Raw genomic sequence first — 18,204 nt, 5'->3', positions numbered from 1 at the left:
GAGAGTTAAGATTGGGTCTTTATATTTAGGTGTCACCAGAATGGTAAAGGCCAGGGAGAATGTATGAAATGTAGCTCTTCATATTTATTTTTTGAGAGGGGAAGAAGAGCTTTGTCAATCTGTTAGGCTATGAATTTTCTCCTAGGAAAAATGTGGGTTCTTTCCCCAGAAAAGTACACATGCTGCATATGACAGTTTACATATAATTCCAAGGTTTGCAAAGATGGGCTTCTGTGCTTCTCAGGTTATAGAGTAAAAGAAGAGGATCTAGGCCACAAATCCTGAAGAACCTCAATTTCCATGGATGGAGTATAGGAAAAAGATCTAGCAAGGAAGATTTAGAATGCATTTTACGCCTGGAATAAAACCAGGTGAATGTGGTATTGAACAGAAACCAGAAGAAAAGAGGGGTTCCAGAAGAGGCAAATGCTCCTCAGGGGTCAAGTGTGATAATAATGAAAGATGTCCATTGGATGGATTTAGTAATTAATGTCCCTAGCACTTTGGAGAAGCCATGTAGGGGCAATGGTGAGAGAGGAAACCAAATTGCAGTGAATTAAGGCATTAGTGGGAAGTGAAGAAGTGGAGTCACTCTAAATTTACTTTGTTCAGAGTATTTATTATGTATGGATATTGTACTTTGTCAGGTGCTTTTTCTGCATCTATTGAAATGATCATATGGTTTTTATCCTTTCTCTTGTTAATGTGATTAATCGTATTGATTGATTTGTAAATATTGAACTGCCCCTTGCATCCTGGGATAAATCCCACTTGATGTGAATGATTTTTTTTAATGTATTGTTGGATTGGGTTTGCTGATATTTTGTTGGGGATTTTTACATCTATGTTCATCAGAGATATCGGCCTATGGTGTTCTTTTTTTGTGTCTTTGTCTGGTTTTGGTATCAGGAGAACGCCGGGCTTGCAGAATGAAATTGGAAGCTTTCCTTTTGTTTTTTGGAATAGTTTGAGAAAAACTTTTCTTTAAATGTTTGGTAGAATTCACCGGTAAAGCTGTCTGGTCCTGGATTTCTGTTTGTGTTGGAAGCTTTTTGATTATTATCAAAATTTGATTATTTGTCAATTTTATCAGTACTTGGTCTGTTCAGATTTTCTGTTTCTTCCTTATTCAGTTTTGGAAGTTTCTTTGTTTCTAGGAATTTATCCATTTCTTCTAGGTTGTCCAATTTGTTGGCATAACATTTTTCATAATAGTCTCTTATAATCCTTTGTATTTCTCTGGTGCTGGTTGTTATCTCTCCAGGATTTCTGATTTTATTTATTTGAGTCTTCTCTTTTTCTTGATGAATCTGGTTAAAGTTTTGTCCAGATAAAGTAAAATTTTGTTTAAAGAACTTGCTCCCAGTTTCATTGAGCTTTTCTCTTGTGTCTTTCTTTCTTTCTTTCTTTTTCTTTCTTTCTTTCTTTCTTTCTTTCTTTCTTTCTTTCTTTCTTTCTTTCTTGCTTTCTTTCTTGCTTTCTTTCTTGCTTTCTTTCTTGCTTTCTTTCTTGCTTTGCTTTGCTTTGCTTTGCTTTGCTTTGCTTTGCTTTGCTTTCTTTCTTTCTTCTTTAGTTTCTATTTCATTGATTTCTGCTCTAAACTTTATTTCCTTCTTTTGACAGGCTTTGGACTTTGTTCTTCTTTTTCTAACTCTTTTACGTGTAAAGTTAGGTTGTATGTTTATTTTTCTTGTTTCTTGAGGTAGGCCTGTATTGCTATAAACTTTCTTCTTAGAACAGCTTTTGCTGCATCCCAAAGATTTTGGACCATTGTGTTTTCATTTTCATTTGTCTCCATGTATTTTTTGATTTCCTCTTTGATTTCTTGGTTGACACATTCATTGTTTAGTAGCATGTTATTTAGCCTCCATATATTTGTGTTCTTTGCAGATTTTTTCTTGTGATTGATTTCTGTTGTGGTAGGAAAAAATGCATATGATTTCAGTCTTTTTGAATTTATTGAGACCTGTTTTGTGATCTAACTTGTGATCTATCCTGGAGAATGTTCCATGTGTACTTGAAAAGAACATGTATTCGAATGGAATGTTCTGTATATACCTGTTAGGCCCATCTGGTCCTGAGGGAGAAAAAATTAAGAGCTTTTCCTCTAAAATCAGGAATAAGACAAAGATGTCTACTCACCACCTTTATTCAATATAGCACTGGAGGTCCTAACTCCTAGCTGCAGCAATCAGACAAGAAAAAGAAATAAAAGGCACCCAAATTGGTAAGGAGAAAGTAAAACTTCGACTATTTGCAGATGACATGATAATATATATAGAAAATCCTAAGGATTCTGCCAAAAACTACTAGAACTGATAAATGAATTCAGTAAAGTTGCAGGATAAAAAACCAATATAGAAATCTGTTGCATTTCTGCACACTAATGAAGTAGGAGAACGAGAAATAAAACAATCTCATTTATAATTGGACCAAAAAGAATAAAATACCTATGAATCAACTTAACCAAGGAGGTGAAAGACCTGTACTCCAGAAACTGTAAAACACTGATGGAAGAAATTGAAAATGACACAAATAAATGGAAAGATATTACATGTTCATGGATTGTAAGAACCAATATTGTTAAAATGTCCATACCACCCAAAGCAATCTACAGGTTTTATGCAATCCCTATTAAAATACCAACAACATTTTTCACAGAACTAGAACAAATAATACTAAAATTTGTGTGGAACCACAAAAGACCCTGAATAGTCAAAGCAATCTTGAGAAAGAAGAACAAAGTTGGAGGGGGTATCATAGTCCCAGATTTCAGTATAAATATACTACAAAGCTATAGTAATCAAAACAGTATGGTACTGGCACAAGATAGACACATAGATAAAAGGAACAGAGTAGAGAGCCCAGAAATAAACTCACACTGATAAGGTCAACTAATCTGTGACAAAGTAGGCAAAAATATATGGTGGGAAAAGGACAGTCTGTTTAACAAATGGTGCTAGGAAAACTGGACAGCCACATGCAAAAGAATGAAACTGGACCACTTTCTAATACCAGACAGACCTAAATGTGAGGCCAGAAACCATAAAACTCCTAGAAGAAAACATAAGCAGTAATTTTAACATTGACAGTGGAAACATTTTTTCTAGATATGTCTCCTCAGGCAAGGGAAACAAAAGCAAAGTTAAATTTTTGGGAGTATACCAAAATAAAAAGCTTTTGCACGGCAACAGAAACCATCAGCAAAACAAAAAGGCAACCTACTGAATGGGAGAAAATATTTGCAAAAGATATGTTTGATAAGGGGTTAATATCCAAAGTATATAAAGAACTTATACAACTGAACATGCAAAAAACACAAATAATCCTATTAAAAAATGGGCAGAGGACCCGAGTAGACATTTTTCCAAAGAAGACATGCAGATGGACAGTAGATACATGAAAAGATGCTCGATATCCCTGACCATCAGGGAAATGTAAATGAAAACCATAATGAGATATCACCTCATACCTGTCAGAATGGCTGGAATCAAAAGGACAAGAAATAACAAGTGTTGGTGAGGATGTGGAGAAAAAGGAATCCTCATGCTCTGTTGGTAGAATGCAGCCACTGTGGGTGGGGTGTGGGGGTGGGGAAGGACAGTGTTAGACAGGAGGGTGGACATTGTAAGTGGAAGGAAGACAAAAAGAAGGAGTATCAAAACATAAGTTTGTAGGGTTAGTGATAAGAAGTTGGAGAATTCACATATATTTTCTGTTTCTCTAAAGTAGCATGTGAAATCATTTCACTCTGGAATCATAGGCTGATGATTAAAAAACCCATTACCTCATCAGTACTGAAGATTATAATTTGGATTCATGTATGTATTGTGTATGTATTGATCCTGAGTATTCTATTCAGTTTATATGGTGATAATGAAGGTTTAGGGAGAAGTTCTTCTAAATCCAGTTTGTGATTTGGTACTCTTAGTTATGACCCTTAGTTTTCATGATTGAGTTTTTATGTTTTTAAAAATAATACTGTTTCTAAGACAGGGCCTAAGAAACTCTGACTAGTAAATCAGTATCTTGTGCTTACTTAATAATTTTATTCATTTGCCAGTAGTATCTGTCTTCAAAATGATTTTTATTTGAACTTTTAAAGTGAATATATTTTGACTTATTGCTGAGGTTTGTTATGTTAAATGAACTTTATACACTAAACTTTAAATAGTTGTAATTAATTGAACAGACCATTTAAACTGATGTGGGTAGAAATTAACCAAACATTACATTTATAGATATTTTATAAATTAGAAACATATGGAAATTGATGTTTTCCTCTCACTTGTAACAAGTTTGAATTAAAGAAGTTAAGTTTATGACTACATAAGCAGTAATTTTTAAATTAACATATAATCACGTACTATAAAATTCACCCGTTTAGAGTGTGCAATTCAGTGCTTTTAATATATTCACAAGGTTGTGGATCCATCACTATAAAAGTAGTAATTTAATGCAAGGTAATACAGAGAATGTGGATTTGGGATATCTATTTCAATATTATTAACTTTCCGTTTTTGGTAGATACAGTAATCTGTCTTGTCATTGAGCTGATGATTTAGGAGAAGGTAATTTATCTCCTGTAAAATTCTGTAGAGTCAGATGAAGAGTAAATAACAGAATGTTATTTAAAAAAAATCTCATCTATATCAAGAAAGTTCTAATTTATGATCTTCAGTACAAAATTATTTCATTTAAAAATATATTTATCAACCTAAGTTTACATATTTTCTTCTTAGAACTGTTTTCCCCTTCTCACCGAGCTACTCTGAGGTAAATCTTGATGGAAGATTGATTGGAAGTCGATTCTTATTAGAATACCAGATTTATAAACTTTCTGGCCCTCAGCTGTTGCTGGTGATCATTGCTGAAGTTGCAACCACTGGTTCAGCTGTCCTTTGCTAGTCTTTAATAAAAATTTGTGATCATATTTCATACTTTGCTGTAGTTAGTTATTATTAGTTAATTATTATTCACTGGTGTTTTCAGTGTTTTAAAATGAATCTTTTGACATTGCAGTCTTACCGTTTTAATTCTTTCCATGTATTTTTTTTGTTTCCTTTACAGTACTCTGTGCAAAAAACTTGGTGAAAAAGGATTTTTTCCGTAAGTAAATTAACTTTAAATCTTTTATGTTGTGTGTTGACTTTTTGGATAACATTTTCAGAATTGTCTGGCTTAGTGAGTTCTCTATTCAGAAATCTACTCGGTACTGTTTTATGAATGCTTTGGTTCAGAGCCTTTTGGCAACACTGTTTTTTGTTTTTTGTGTTTTTTTTTTAGAGGATTTTGTGCCTTTTTAGCTTTAGTCCCTTTCCTTTTATCCACCCCTCCCACATATTTGTGTGAAATGTGTGTGGTAAGTGTGTATATGAGATGTGTGTAAAGAGTATTGAAGGTGTGCATATACTACTAGGTTTCTAGAAAAGTAGAGATTATTTTGTAAACACTTTTTTTTTCTTTTCTAACATTTTATAGGAAATTTTATTCAGGCAGTCATGATTCCTTGGAAAGTAGAGAAGTCATTCAGCCTGCTTGGAATTTCCAGAGTGTAGGAAAGAAATCTCTGCCACATCCAATCATAGATGCTCTTATGTCTCAGACTCCAAAGCAGACATTTGGTTCCCATATTTGCAGTCTCTTTGCCAATAAGTTGTCAATTTTTTTTTTTGGTGGCTTTATTTAGGATTAAGTTTTGTGAGGGAGGATTGGGAAGAACCCCTCACGTGTGTTTAGAATCTTTACCCTGTAATATCATATTTCATAATAGCTTTAAATTATTGAGTAAAGAAAATTTAAAAATATATAAATGAGTAAAAATGATATAATTTTTGGTAAGGAACTATAAGCCAACAAAATTTTATATGTAAAATATTTGAAGTTATAAATGAGACATTTCATTAGATTTTTATTATTATTATTTTTTTTAAAGATTTTATTTATTTATTTGACAGAGAGAGAGATAGCTAGAGCAGGAACACAAGCAGGGGGAGTGGGAGAGGGAGAGGCAGGCTTCCCGCCGAGCAGGGAGCCCGATGTGGGACTCGATCCCAGGACCCCGGGATCATGACCTGAGCCGAAGGCAGACGCTTAACGACTGAGCCACCCAGGCGCCCTTCATTAGATTTTAAAATTCAGGTTCTACCAGCCAGCAAAAAACTAGCTGTAAGTGCTATCTAATTTAATATGATATTACTTAATTTTCAGGGGTTTGATTAAAAGAAGTAATAAGCTCTTGATGCATTTTAAAATCATACTTAATTCATTTCACTTGAAACTTTCTTTTAAAATTTCTGGAGAGAACCAAAATTAAAGTTTGTAAAATAACATCTTATAAACCTTTATATAATTAGAAAATTTTCTGGTGTTTGTGTTTATATGGGAAAGGAGTTAAATAGGATAATTGGGGACATAGTTAAAGTTTTAAGCAGTCTCCAATTTATGTACTGTGTGTTGTCCACTCTACTGCATGTTGCAGTAGTAGAGGCCACTGACCTGTCTTCATGCTGCCACCAAATATTACCTTCACAGGCTTTTGCTGAACTACCTATCTCATCCCTGTCACTAATAACCTAGTAACCAATGTATACTCTTTTTTACCCTTCTTAAAAGTTGATTTGATGTAGGATTTATTCTAGTAGGACTGCAGAGTGGCAAATAGGATCAGATAGGCAAGTGACAAGGAAAAAAGGGACGAAAGTGAGGAATGCATACTCTTAAAGTTGCTTCTGCACTGTCCAAGACATCTGCTCTGGTTTTAAAGATAAAATCTTCCATTTTGTCTCCCGGCCTTCCTTCCCAAGTTCGTTCTTCCCTCCAGAGTCCCAAGACACAGCTTCTCCAGTAAAATATCCAAATAACCTTGTCTCAGTTTTCCTAGAAAATCTAGGGGAATCTTACTTTAATTTTTGATAAACCTGAGAGAGCCCATTATTATCACTTATATGATCTTTATCTGCCCTTAACTTGTAGTTAGGAAAAAAAGAAGTTCCTTCTTGAACTCTTTCTCTTTTTCATTGGTGTAGGCGTAAAAATTAATAAAAATTCTTAAGAGTTGTGAGTTTGCTCCAGGGATAAGAAAATTAGGGGAAACTATGTGATTATGATGGCTCTGGAAAGGGAAATAGGAAAGCCAATCGTGAGGCCTTCAGAAGGCACTCAGCCAGGGATGGACTATCTCCCGGGTTCACAGTGAGAACAGCCTCTGCTGTGGTAGCTTTACATCTGTCTTTGATCTGCTTATAAGTTGAGGGTGGCCCACATTAATTCCAGAGAAAGAATTATAGTACTTCTTAAATCTTTTAATGAAATTTGAGTGAGAGTGTCTGTTTATTGATCAGAATGCAATTATCATTGATACCAAAATATAAAGTACTTGTTTGTAATGAGGTTTAAAGCATGTTGAATGAGAAGTAAATTTTAATATCAAGCATGACTATAGGCTGATGAAATATGTATGTGTGTATATAATTATAGGAAAAAATACAAAGCCAAGTGTTGTAGAGTAATTTGTATAATTTGAGATAATACTATTTATTTTGGGTAACTACCCTTCCTGAGAAAAGTTTTGCTAATTCACTTTTTAGAATTGTTTGCAAGCTTATTGGCTTTAAAAAATAAGTTACTTCCCCTTTCCCCAAAATTTTAGAAGGAAAAATTTCTCAACATATAGGAACATGTAGAGAGTTTTATAGTGAATATCCACATCTAGATTCTACCATTAGCTTCGTCACATATATGTTTATCCATTATCTGTTTTTTAAAGACTGTTTTCTTTTTTTGTAAGATTTTGTTTGTTTATTAGAGAGAGAGAGAGAGTGCAAGAGAGAGCACAAGCAGGGGGAGTGGGAGAGAAACAGACTCCCTGCTGAGCAGAGAGCCTGATGAAGGGCTTGATCCCAGGACCCTGAGATCATGACCTGAGCTGAAGGCAGACACTTAACAAACTGAGCCGCCCAGGTGCCCCAAGAATGTTTTCATTAGCGTATTTTTTTCTCTTTTATGCAACATTTAAATAAAAGATTTGTGTGTAAGCTTCTGTGTTAAGGTGCTGCATATAAGGGCCAAATTGAAGTCACTCAGAACCAAGACGGTTGGTGAAAGATTTTTTTTTCCTTCCCCCAATCAAAAATAAAGCTTTAGGGGCACTTGGGTGGCTCACTTGGTTAAGTATTAGACTCTTGATCTCAGGTCTTGATCTCATGGTCATGAGTTCAAGCCCTGAGATTGGGCTCCATGCTGGGCATGGAGCCTACTTAAAAAAAAAAAACAACTTTTTCTCTGGACAGTAGCACACTTCCAAGTTGAAATGTTTGTTTCATTATCATTTGCAGCCCAAGTACATTTGTGTAGCGAGAAAGTCTTGAGCTTTAGCTATTTTTATATGACTCAGAAATGATGGGGCTAATTGAGAAATTTTTTAAAAATACAGAAAATACCTTAGCCACTTTATATTTACCACTAGGGGTCTCACTCACTTCAGAAAACTTGGTAGCTTTTGATGACATCACAGTAACTTGGCTCTCCAGTTAAATTTTTGTGGAGTAATAGAATCAGGTAAGTTGAAAGTTAGGTATTTTTATTGTTGTTAGGGTGTAGAGCTTGTATTTTGTATTATTTAACAAGAGAAACGTAGGAGGCTGGGACTGATAATTTCATACTTAAGGATTTGGAAGCCATACGTAGTTTTTTTTGTGTGGAAAAGTTGTTTTACTTAGTCCTTAATTCTATAACTAAACAAAATCTAAAAGGAAAGCTAGAAATGTGATTTTTGTTTTTGTTTTTGCTTACAAACATATATTTATGTGTTTTTTGAGATAGTAGAATCAAAAGAACAAGATAGAATGGAGTCCTTCAGGAGAAAATACTTAATGTTATTGAAGGCAGAGGGAAAAGTACTCTTCCATTAAACACAGTTAAAAATGATTAGGTATTAGGGGCGCCTGGGTGGCTCAGTCGTTAAGCGTCTGCCTTCAGCTCAGGTCATGATCCCGGCGTCCTGGGATCGAGCCCCACATCGGGCTCCCTGCTCAGCATGAAGCCTGCTTCTCCCTCTCCCACTCCCCCTGCTTGTGTTCCCTCTCTCACGCTCTCTCTGTCAAATAAATAAATAAAATCTAAAAAAAAAAAAAAAAAATGATTAGGTATTATTGAAATAATATGAGTAGCAGTAAATTTCAATAATATAGTTAAATAGGGGCGCCTGGGTGGCTCTGTCAGTTAAGCGTCTGCCTTCGGCTCAGGTCATGATCCCAGGGTCCTGGGATTGAGCCCTGCATTGGGCTCCTTGCTCAGTGGGAAGCCTGCTTCTCCCTCTGCCTGCTGCTTCCCCTGTTTGTGCTCTCTCTATCTTTGTGTCAAATAAATAAGTAAATCTTAAAAAATATATATATAGTTAAATATATCAATACCCTAACTTCCAAGTATGTTCTTAAATACTTAACACTCGTAAATTTTGATCTTCTCTTATTTGAAGTTGACAGATCACAGAATCATAGAATTGGGGAACTGATGACACAATTTCTGCCTGGCCTTAAGTCTTGGCACATTGGTATCTTGACTTAAAAAAAAATTAGATATCAAGGTATACAAGTTCTTCAGTTATCAAGACTTACCAACATTTTGTTCTAGTATTTTCAGCTGTCTATAGGAAATCTTTGCTATCCCAATATGTCTAATGCCTAAATTGTCATTTTTGTCTCTTTAACATTTTATTTAGTTTTACCTTCTAACTTTTTTTTTTTAAGATTTTTTATTTTTTATTTGACGGAGAGAGAGAGTAACAAGCAGGGGGAGTGGCAGGCAGAGGGAGAGGGAGTGGGAGAAGCAGGCTCCCTGCTGAGCAAGAAACCCGATGTGGGGCTCGATCCCAGGACCCCAGGATCATGACCCGAGCCAAAGGCAGACGCTTAACCGTCTGAGCCACCCAGGCGCCCCGACCTTCTAACTTTTCTTTCCCCCCAAAAGACCACTCTTCTCATTGTTACTTTGGGCTGAGAACTGTAGTGTCATTTTTGACTTTAGTTTCTTATAAACTCATATTAGATCTTTCAGAGTAGCTTATTTCACTGTCACTTTCCTTTTCATGTGACTTCCCTAGTGCAGGGTCTACGCATCTTACTGTTCTTTTATCCTACTCTGTGGAACTTACAACAGCTTCATAGATGTTCTCTATACCAGTCTTTCCTTCTCCCAGTCTACCCTGAATACCACTAGTGGGAAAACAGGACCATGTATTTACAGCCATGCTTAAGAACCTAAAGTGGCTCCCTGTTAATCTATTTCAGTCATTTCCTGACTTTTAAGCCTCTCTTACCAGCAGTATTTACTTTTACACATTAGCACAGAAGATTTGGTTAGACTCCTCAGAGCCCTTCAAATATTGTCAATATTGTTATACCTTTCTTGGCAATATTGCTGTTTGTCCTTTAAAGCCCAAATGAGTCCCATCCCCTCAAGAAAACAAACAAACAAACAAAACACACCTTGATTTGCTGTTCAAACTTCAACTGTTCTCCTGTTTTTCTGAGCTCTTACTTGTACTCACTGTTGAACTGCATAGTAAATGAGAGGTATAACACAGCATAGTGGTTAAGAGCATGAAATCGAGAATCAGATTATATGTGCATGGCTTTAAAAATCGAAACTTTAGACCCTGGCTCTGTCATGTACTGTTTGTCCTTGGACTAGCTAATTAACCCTTTTGTGCCTTAGTTTCCTCATCAGTAGAGATTATAGTAGTATTTACTCCATTGGATTATTGTGAAGAATAAGAGATTCAATATATGTAAAGCATTTAGAATAGTGCCTGACATAGTATTAAAAGTGTTTTCTTTATAGTCAGTACAAACACTTCTTTATTCTCAGGTTCCCCTCTCCCCCACAGCATTCTTAAAATAAGATTTATTTATTCATTTGAGAGAGAGAGAAAGAACATGAGCTGGAGGAGGGGCAGAGGGTGAGAGAGAATCTCAAGCAGACTCCTTGCTAAGTGCGGAGCCCAGTGCAGGGCTCAGTCTCAGAACCCTTGAGATCATGACCTGAGCCGAAACCAAGAGTTGGAGGCTTAACCCACTGAGCCACCCAGGTGTGCCAACCCGTCCCCTGGTCCTCCCCCCATCCATGGCATTCTTATCTCCCCAATTAGATAGAAAGATCTTTTAAGGCAGGGTATTAGATTTTTTATTTCAGTTTCTCATCACTCATGGTAGCTATTGAAGAAAACTTTTTGGCTAATTTGATTTCTCTGTAGCCCATGTTCTTGTGTGAAAACCTATTAAAAGTTATTAAAAGCTGTTTCTTTAAATGCTACTAAGAGAGACCTTGGGAAGGCTCTAAGAGAGCCAGGAATGTTTTAAGCTCCCTCGGGTCAAAGGGCTGGTAAAGATCTTTAAAAACTTCCACATTCTGAGGTAACTTCTAGGCTTTTGTAGTTTAAGCTGAGAATGTTTTGAGATAGGAGCAAGAAAAAAATGTAGCTTTTGGTATTTAATATAGAATTAACTTTAATCTTAGTTTTAAAATGGACCACTTTATAGCTGAATGTTAAACTTTTTATAAAGAATGGGAATAATCTTTTGTAGTAAATAGTAAGCTTTATACAATTAATCTTCTATTTTCCATGTTATAATATTCTTTAATAAAAAATTTCTTCCCCTTTTTTCACAGGACTTCCTGATCCATTTGCTAAGGTGGTGGTTGATGGATCTGGGCAATGCCATTCTACAGATACTGTGAAGAATACACTTGATCCAAAGTGGAATCAGCATTATGACCTGTAGGTTTAAATGATTCATTTGAAATGAAACCTAGAATCAATATTATTTGATATAGTCTTCGAAAAGAATCACTGAAAATGATCAGAATTTGATCTGTGGTATAATTTGGTCTTCACAGAGGGACACAAAACCTAATGGGAAGGTACTTTGGCTTATTGATAGCTGGTTTTGAAAGACTAAGTGCCCTTAATAAGCCTATGGAGAACAAAATGTATATGCAGTTTAGAGCAGCCCCACCCCATCTTTCTTCAGTTAAATAAAGGTATTAATTTACTTTCCACCAGTTATGAGTATAAAACCAGAAGTCATAATTGGGATGCACTCGTAGGCATTCTTTTTGCTTTTGTAGGGATGGTTTTATTTTAATCACAGTAGTATATGTAACTTCTAAAAAGGCACATAATACTGTAAGGCTTTTAATGGGAAAATGCACTTTGCTGTCCCATTCTTATTCCTGATTCCCATTCTCAAGGTAACTACTTTGAGTAACTTTGACTATTTATTCTGGTATTTTCTTCTATTTCTAGATATCATGCTTATTTTATACATCTCTCTATATGGGGTGGGGGTGAGAGGAGAGATGCAGAGAGATTTAGTGTCTACATACTTTTAGTTTTAGGTATTATTTTTACAGTTCCTACCGTACAAGAAAATTCAGCTTTTACAACTGATCTCTCTCATCCCTACTCCCACAACACCCATAACACCCACATGGCCCTTCTTTCTCCCAGCCCCCCAGTATAGTTATGTGAACCTTTTTGGTTAAATCATTGTTCTGTATTTACATTACTATGGTCATGTAACTATTCATAATTGAGTCATGTGGTATGTAATGATTACATTTCCTTTCTTGACAACTTTTGTTTTTCTGGAGTTATAACTGTCTTACTTTGCCATTTGCTTAGTTTTCTGTCTCATTGGTTAATTCCCAGAGTCCTCCACAGGACTGAACATATCTTCATATATTCAACCACAGGAGCTATTCCATTGGCTTTGTTTTCTTCTTCGAGATATCCCTCCTGAAACCTCTGTCTTTTTCCTCCAGTCTGGTCTGGTAGTCTAAACTGGTTTAAGACCTGCCGCACAGTTGTCTGGGAACTTGCCATTATCATTACATTGGGGATTTCCTTTCTCTCTTCTAGGTTCAGCGACTTCCCATTTTTTGTTTATTCCCTGTTTTGGTGAAGTCTGTCTGTCATTGAGAAAGAGTACAAAGATAGGGAAAATTCCTTTGATATCTTATCTGAAAATACTTTGTCTTCTCACTTGATTGTCTGAGTATAAACTTCTAGGTAAGACATCACTTTCTTTCCAAATTGTGAATACAACGCTCCATTGTCTTCCAGGTCTAGATCAGCACTGCTGAATAGAAATACAATGTGAGCCACAAATGGGAGGTTGTCTGCAATTTTAAATTTGCTAGGAACCACATTTAAAAAAGCTAATAGAAAGGATTAGGCTTAATAAATATATTTTATTTAGTTCAGTATATCTAAAATATTCTCATTTCAACATGTAGTCAATATCAAATAATTGTTTTTTATAAATAAGTAGAATTAAAAAATAAATATTTTAAAACTAAGTCTTTGAGATCTTAGAGGAGTTTGTTTTGCAGTTACAGAGTGCCTCAATTTGGACTAGCCTCCATTACTCATCAATAGCTCCATGTGGCTGGTGGCTGCCCTTTTGAACAGTGCAGTTTTAGAGTATTGCTAATGGCATTCTGATTTTGGTCTTTCTTGATTATTGTTTTCTACTGGAAGATTTCAGTGTATTCTCTTTATGCCTGATACTACATTTTTTTGATGATGGTCTTGGTATATGTTACATAGTGCTAGATACTTATTGGAAACTTTTAATCTGATAAACTCTTTTTAAAAATTTCAGTATAGGTAACATACAGTGTTATATTAGTTTCTGGTGTACAATATAGTGATTCAGCAGTTCCATATATTACTCAGTGTTCATCAAGATAAGTGTATTCTTGGGGCATCTGGGTGGCTCAGTGGGTTAAGAATCGGACTTTTGATTTCAGCTCAGGTTATGATTTCAGGGTTGTGAGATTGAGCATCAGGCTCTGTGCTGGGCATGGAGCCTGCTTAAGATTTTCTCTCCCTCTCACTCTGCTCCCCTCCATCCCACTCCCTCCCTGACTCTCCCCCCACCTCCCAAAAAAGCTAAGTGTACTCTTAATCTCCTTCAGCTTTTTCACCTGTCTTTCCCCCCGCACCCCCCGCCCCATAACCATCTGAATCATCTCTGTGTTCTCTATAGTTAAGAATCTGTTTTTTTGGTTTCTCTTTTTTCCCCTTTGTTCATTTGTTTTATTTCTTAAATTCCACATATGAATGAAATCATATGGTATTTATCTTTCTCTGACTGGCTTATTTTGTAGCATTATACTCTCTAGATCCATCCATGTTGTTACAAATGGCAAGATCTCTTATGGCTGAATAATATTCCATTCTTTATCCATTCATGTCTCAGTGGACACTTGGGCTCCTTCCATAATTTGCCTATTGTAAATAATGCTGCAATAAACATAGGGGTACATATCCCTTTGAATTAGTATTTTTGTATTCTTTGGGTAAATACCCAGTAGTGCAATAACTAGATCATAGGATAGTTCTGGTTTTATTTTATTTATTTATTTATTTATTTTTTGAGAGAGTGAGCGAGCCGGGGGAGGGGCAGAGGAAGAGAATCTCAAGCAGACTCCACGCTGAGGTTGGAGAAGAACATGGGGCTCGATCTTATGACCCCAACTGAGATCACAACCTGAACCGAAATCAAGACTCGGATACTTAACTGACTGAGCCATCCAGGTGCCCCTCTATTTTTAATTTTTTAAAAAATTTTATTTATTATTTGAGAGAGCAAGTGCATGAGAGCAAGCAGGGGGTATGGAGAGGGACAAACAGACTCTGCACTGAATTCAGAGCCCAACATGGGGCTTGATCTCAGGACCCTGAGATCATGACCTGAGCTGAAATCAAGAGTTGGATGCTTAACCAACTTAGCCACCCAGGCGCCCTGCTATTTTTAATTTTTTGAGGAACTTCCATACCGTCTTCCATAGTGGCTGCACCAGTCTGCATTCCCACCAGTGGTGCATGAGGGTTCCTTTTTCTCCACATCCTCACCAACACTTGCTGTTTCTTGAGTTTTTGATTTTAGCCATTCTGACAGGTATGAGGTGATATCTTATTCTGGTTTTCACTTGTATTTTCCTGATGATGAGTGTGAGCATCTTTTCATGTGTCTCTTGGCCATCTGTATGTCTTCTTTGGAGAAATGTCTGTTCATATCTTGCGTGTTTTTTAATTGGATTATTTGCAGTTTTTTGGTGTTAAGTTCTTTATATATATTGGATACTAACCCTTTACTGGATATGTCATTTGCAAATATTTTCTCCCATTCAATAGGTTGTCTTTTAGTTCTGATTGTCCTTTTCTGTGCAGAAGCTTTTTATTTTGATGCACTCCTAATAGTTTATTTTTGCTTTTGTTTCCCTTGCCTCTAGACATATCTAAAAAGATGGCTGATGTCAGAGAAATTACTGCCTGTGGTCTCTTCTGGATACTTTTTAGTTATGGGAAAGTTATTTATTTATTTAGTGAGTAAATAATTAAAAGATCTTATTTTAATTTTTAAAAAATTTTATTTTTTTAAGATTTTATTCATTTACTTGACAGAACACAAGCAGGGGGAGCGGCAGGCAGAGACAGAGGGAGTAGCAGGCTTCCCGCTGAGCAGGGAGCCTGACTCGGGGCTCCATCCCAGGACCCTGAGATCATGACCTGAGCCGAAGGCAGACACTTCACTGACTGAGCCACCCAGGCACCTCCCTCCCCCAAAAAAGATATTATTTTTAATCTCTACACCCAGTGTGGGACTTGAACTTACAACCCTGAGATCAAGAGTTGCATGTTCCACTGACTGAGCCAACCAGGCGCCCCTGTCTTTATTTATGTATGGATAATTTCCTTTCCGTTTTCTCTTTATCTGTTTTTCCTTTTCTGGAACTCCTGTTATTTTGGATGTTATCCCTTCTGAATTGATCATCATTTAGTTGTCTTATCTTTTTTCTCTCATATTTTCTCTCTCTTTTTTTAAGCTTTGGGAGAAGGAGTGTACAAGTAGGGGGAGGGGTTGAGAGAGAGAAGGACAGGCAGACTCCCCACTGAGCAGGGAGCCTGACACAGGCCTTGATCCCAGGACCCTAAGATCATCACCTGAGCCAAAGTCAGACGCTTAACCGACTGAGCCACCCAGGCACCTTCTCTGTTTTAATAAACTATTTTTGTTTTAGTAAAAACTTAAAAACTGTGATGAAATGTCTGGGCTGTTTCCCCAACTTAATTTTCAAGCATTCTTTTTTATTGTAATTTCTGCTTTCACATTTTTAGCTTCCAAGATTGCTTTGTTTTTTGACTATCTTTTTTTTCATAATTTCCTCTTATTTCTTGGATGCAATATCTTCTCTAATAAGAAGTGAGTTTCTTCTGTTGTTTGTATTGCCTTTCTTTTGTCAGAATTCCTTTTTTTCTGTTAGTTTGATTTGGGTTTCTGTCTTTTCATGTTTAAGGGGAGGCATTTAAATGTTGATTGGAAATTCTGTGCCCATGGGTAGAGCTGGTCTACACACTAGGGTAATCAGGTGTGACTGACAATTCTCCCCTTTCCTGCTTGGGGGCTATATATTCTTGGATGCTAGTGTTCTTGGAGCTGAAGAGTGTAAGGATGCTAGGGAGTGTCTCTGTTGCCTGTATTAACCTCCTCTTAATATGCCTGCTTTTATTTTATTTATTTATTTATTTATTTATTTATTTATTTATTTATTTATTTATTTATTAAAGATTTTATCTATTTATTTGACAGAGAGAGACACAGCGAGAGAGGGAACACAAGCAGGGGGAGTGGGAGAGGGAGAAGCAGGCTTCCCGCGGAGCAGGGAGCCCTATGTGGGGCTCGATCCCAGGAGCTGGTATCATGACCTGAGCTGAAGGCAGACGCTTAACGACTGAGCCACCCAGCACCCCAGTATCCCTGCTTTTATTAAGGACTTTTATCTCCTTCCTCAGCTGTGCCTCATGTCCCTCAGTAGAGATCTTTTCCGAGTATAAACCTTAGGTCTCTTCCTAGGGTTGAGGATGAACTGGATCAGGGAGGGAATTCAAGAGGGCCTTCCATTCCTTTTCAGTACTTTCACCAGTCCTTCTGTTTTAGCCACACCATCTCTGTCAGAGTATCTTGGGCTTAGAAGTTAAGGAATATTTCAGGGATTTGATGATAGTAATAGTCTTGTTTCTTATTTGTTCCTCCCTGAAACCAGGTGTAGGTTGCAGTTTTCTCCAGGTGGTTAATTCCATTATCACATGCTTTCTACACCACTACCATTTTGTCAGCGTATCTCATGTTATAAACATGTTGACTGCCTTGATATCCTCTTTTAAGTCTTTGGTCTTTTAAGCTTTGGACTTCACCCTTCATCAATTTCAGTTTTTCTTCAAAGTGTTCCACTTGACTTACCTACAAAAATGAATTTTCGATCTCCCGTCAAACCCTTACGCCTGACATCTCACCTACTTACTTCAGACAGTTCTAGAACCACCCTAGAGTACCCACCTCAGCCAGGACTCTGGTCAGTTACTTAAATTTGACTTTCTAAACCACATGTGAACAAATGTCCTGTCTCTACTACTGAGACACTGAGATACCTAGAGACAACTCAGAACAAGGCTTCTGTGTATGCCCCTCAGTGCTATGGCTCAGTAACTCCAAGTTAGTATGCAGAGAAGTCGGAACCAAAAAAGTAAGCGATAGAGAGAAGTGAGAGTACCCAGCTTCCCGCCTCCACCACTTGCTTGTGTGATCATTAGCTCAGTGTTTAACCCCTTGTGTGTTGGTTTCCATTGACTACAGCAACAATGCCTACTTTAGAAGACTGATAGGAAGAGTGAGACAGATAATACCTGTAAAGTGCTTAGACTAGTACCTGACAGGTAATTCTCAAATGTTAGATGCTTTTAGTAAAAGTATATTAGGTCACACGTTTTTTCTATTACTTGATTTGACCTGCAGTGAATTTGAAATCACAGCTCTCATAAGCTACTATCTGTGTAACTGACTAAGCTTTTGAAAGTTCTTAATCAGATTGTTTGAAGCCATGTCTTTAAGTTTCAGTGAGATTTAAATTCAGCCAGAGACCCAGGTACAGTAGTAAACAAGGTGTGGTCCTTCAAGTGTACAGCCAAGTGGTGTATCAGCACAAGTAAATAGGAAATTATAAACAGTGTGATAAGAAAATGGGGAAGTATAGGGTGCTCTGGAAATATAGAGAACTTCTTTATATGAATTTAGGAGTTAAGGACAGCTTCCTAGAAAAAGTGACATTTAGGCTTTGACCTTAAGTAGGAGTTTA

The 18,204-nt window shown here is 36.6% G+C and overlaps 1 protein-coding gene across 3 annotated transcripts in view; it reads left to right on the top strand.

Annotated features, from left to right (window-relative positions):
• SMURF2 (SMAD specific E3 ubiquitin protein ligase 2) overlaps positions 1 to 18,204 on the top strand; it is a 123,910-nt gene that overhangs the window by 49,764 nt on the left and 55,942 nt on the right. For all 3 annotated transcript variants that reach the window (XM_078065934.1, XM_036116268.2, XM_036116266.2), the window contains exons 2-3: positions 5,071 to 5,109; positions 11,671 to 11,779. In XM_078065934.1, the coding sequence (XP_077922060.1) occupies positions 5,071 to 5,109; positions 11,671 to 11,779 (148 nt within the window). The remainder of the gene's footprint in view (positions 1 to 5,070; positions 5,110 to 11,670; positions 11,780 to 18,204) is intronic.

The sequence above is a fragment of the Halichoerus grypus genome, chromosome 2, assembly GCF_964656455.1.
Source record: "Halichoerus grypus chromosome 2, mHalGry1.hap1.1, whole genome shotgun sequence".
In the NCBI taxonomy this organism is placed as follows: Eukaryota; Metazoa; Chordata; class Mammalia; order Carnivora; family Phocidae; genus Halichoerus; species Halichoerus grypus.
Note: the sequence above shows the minus strand (reverse complement) of the source record. Positions and strands in the feature narration are given on the sequence as shown.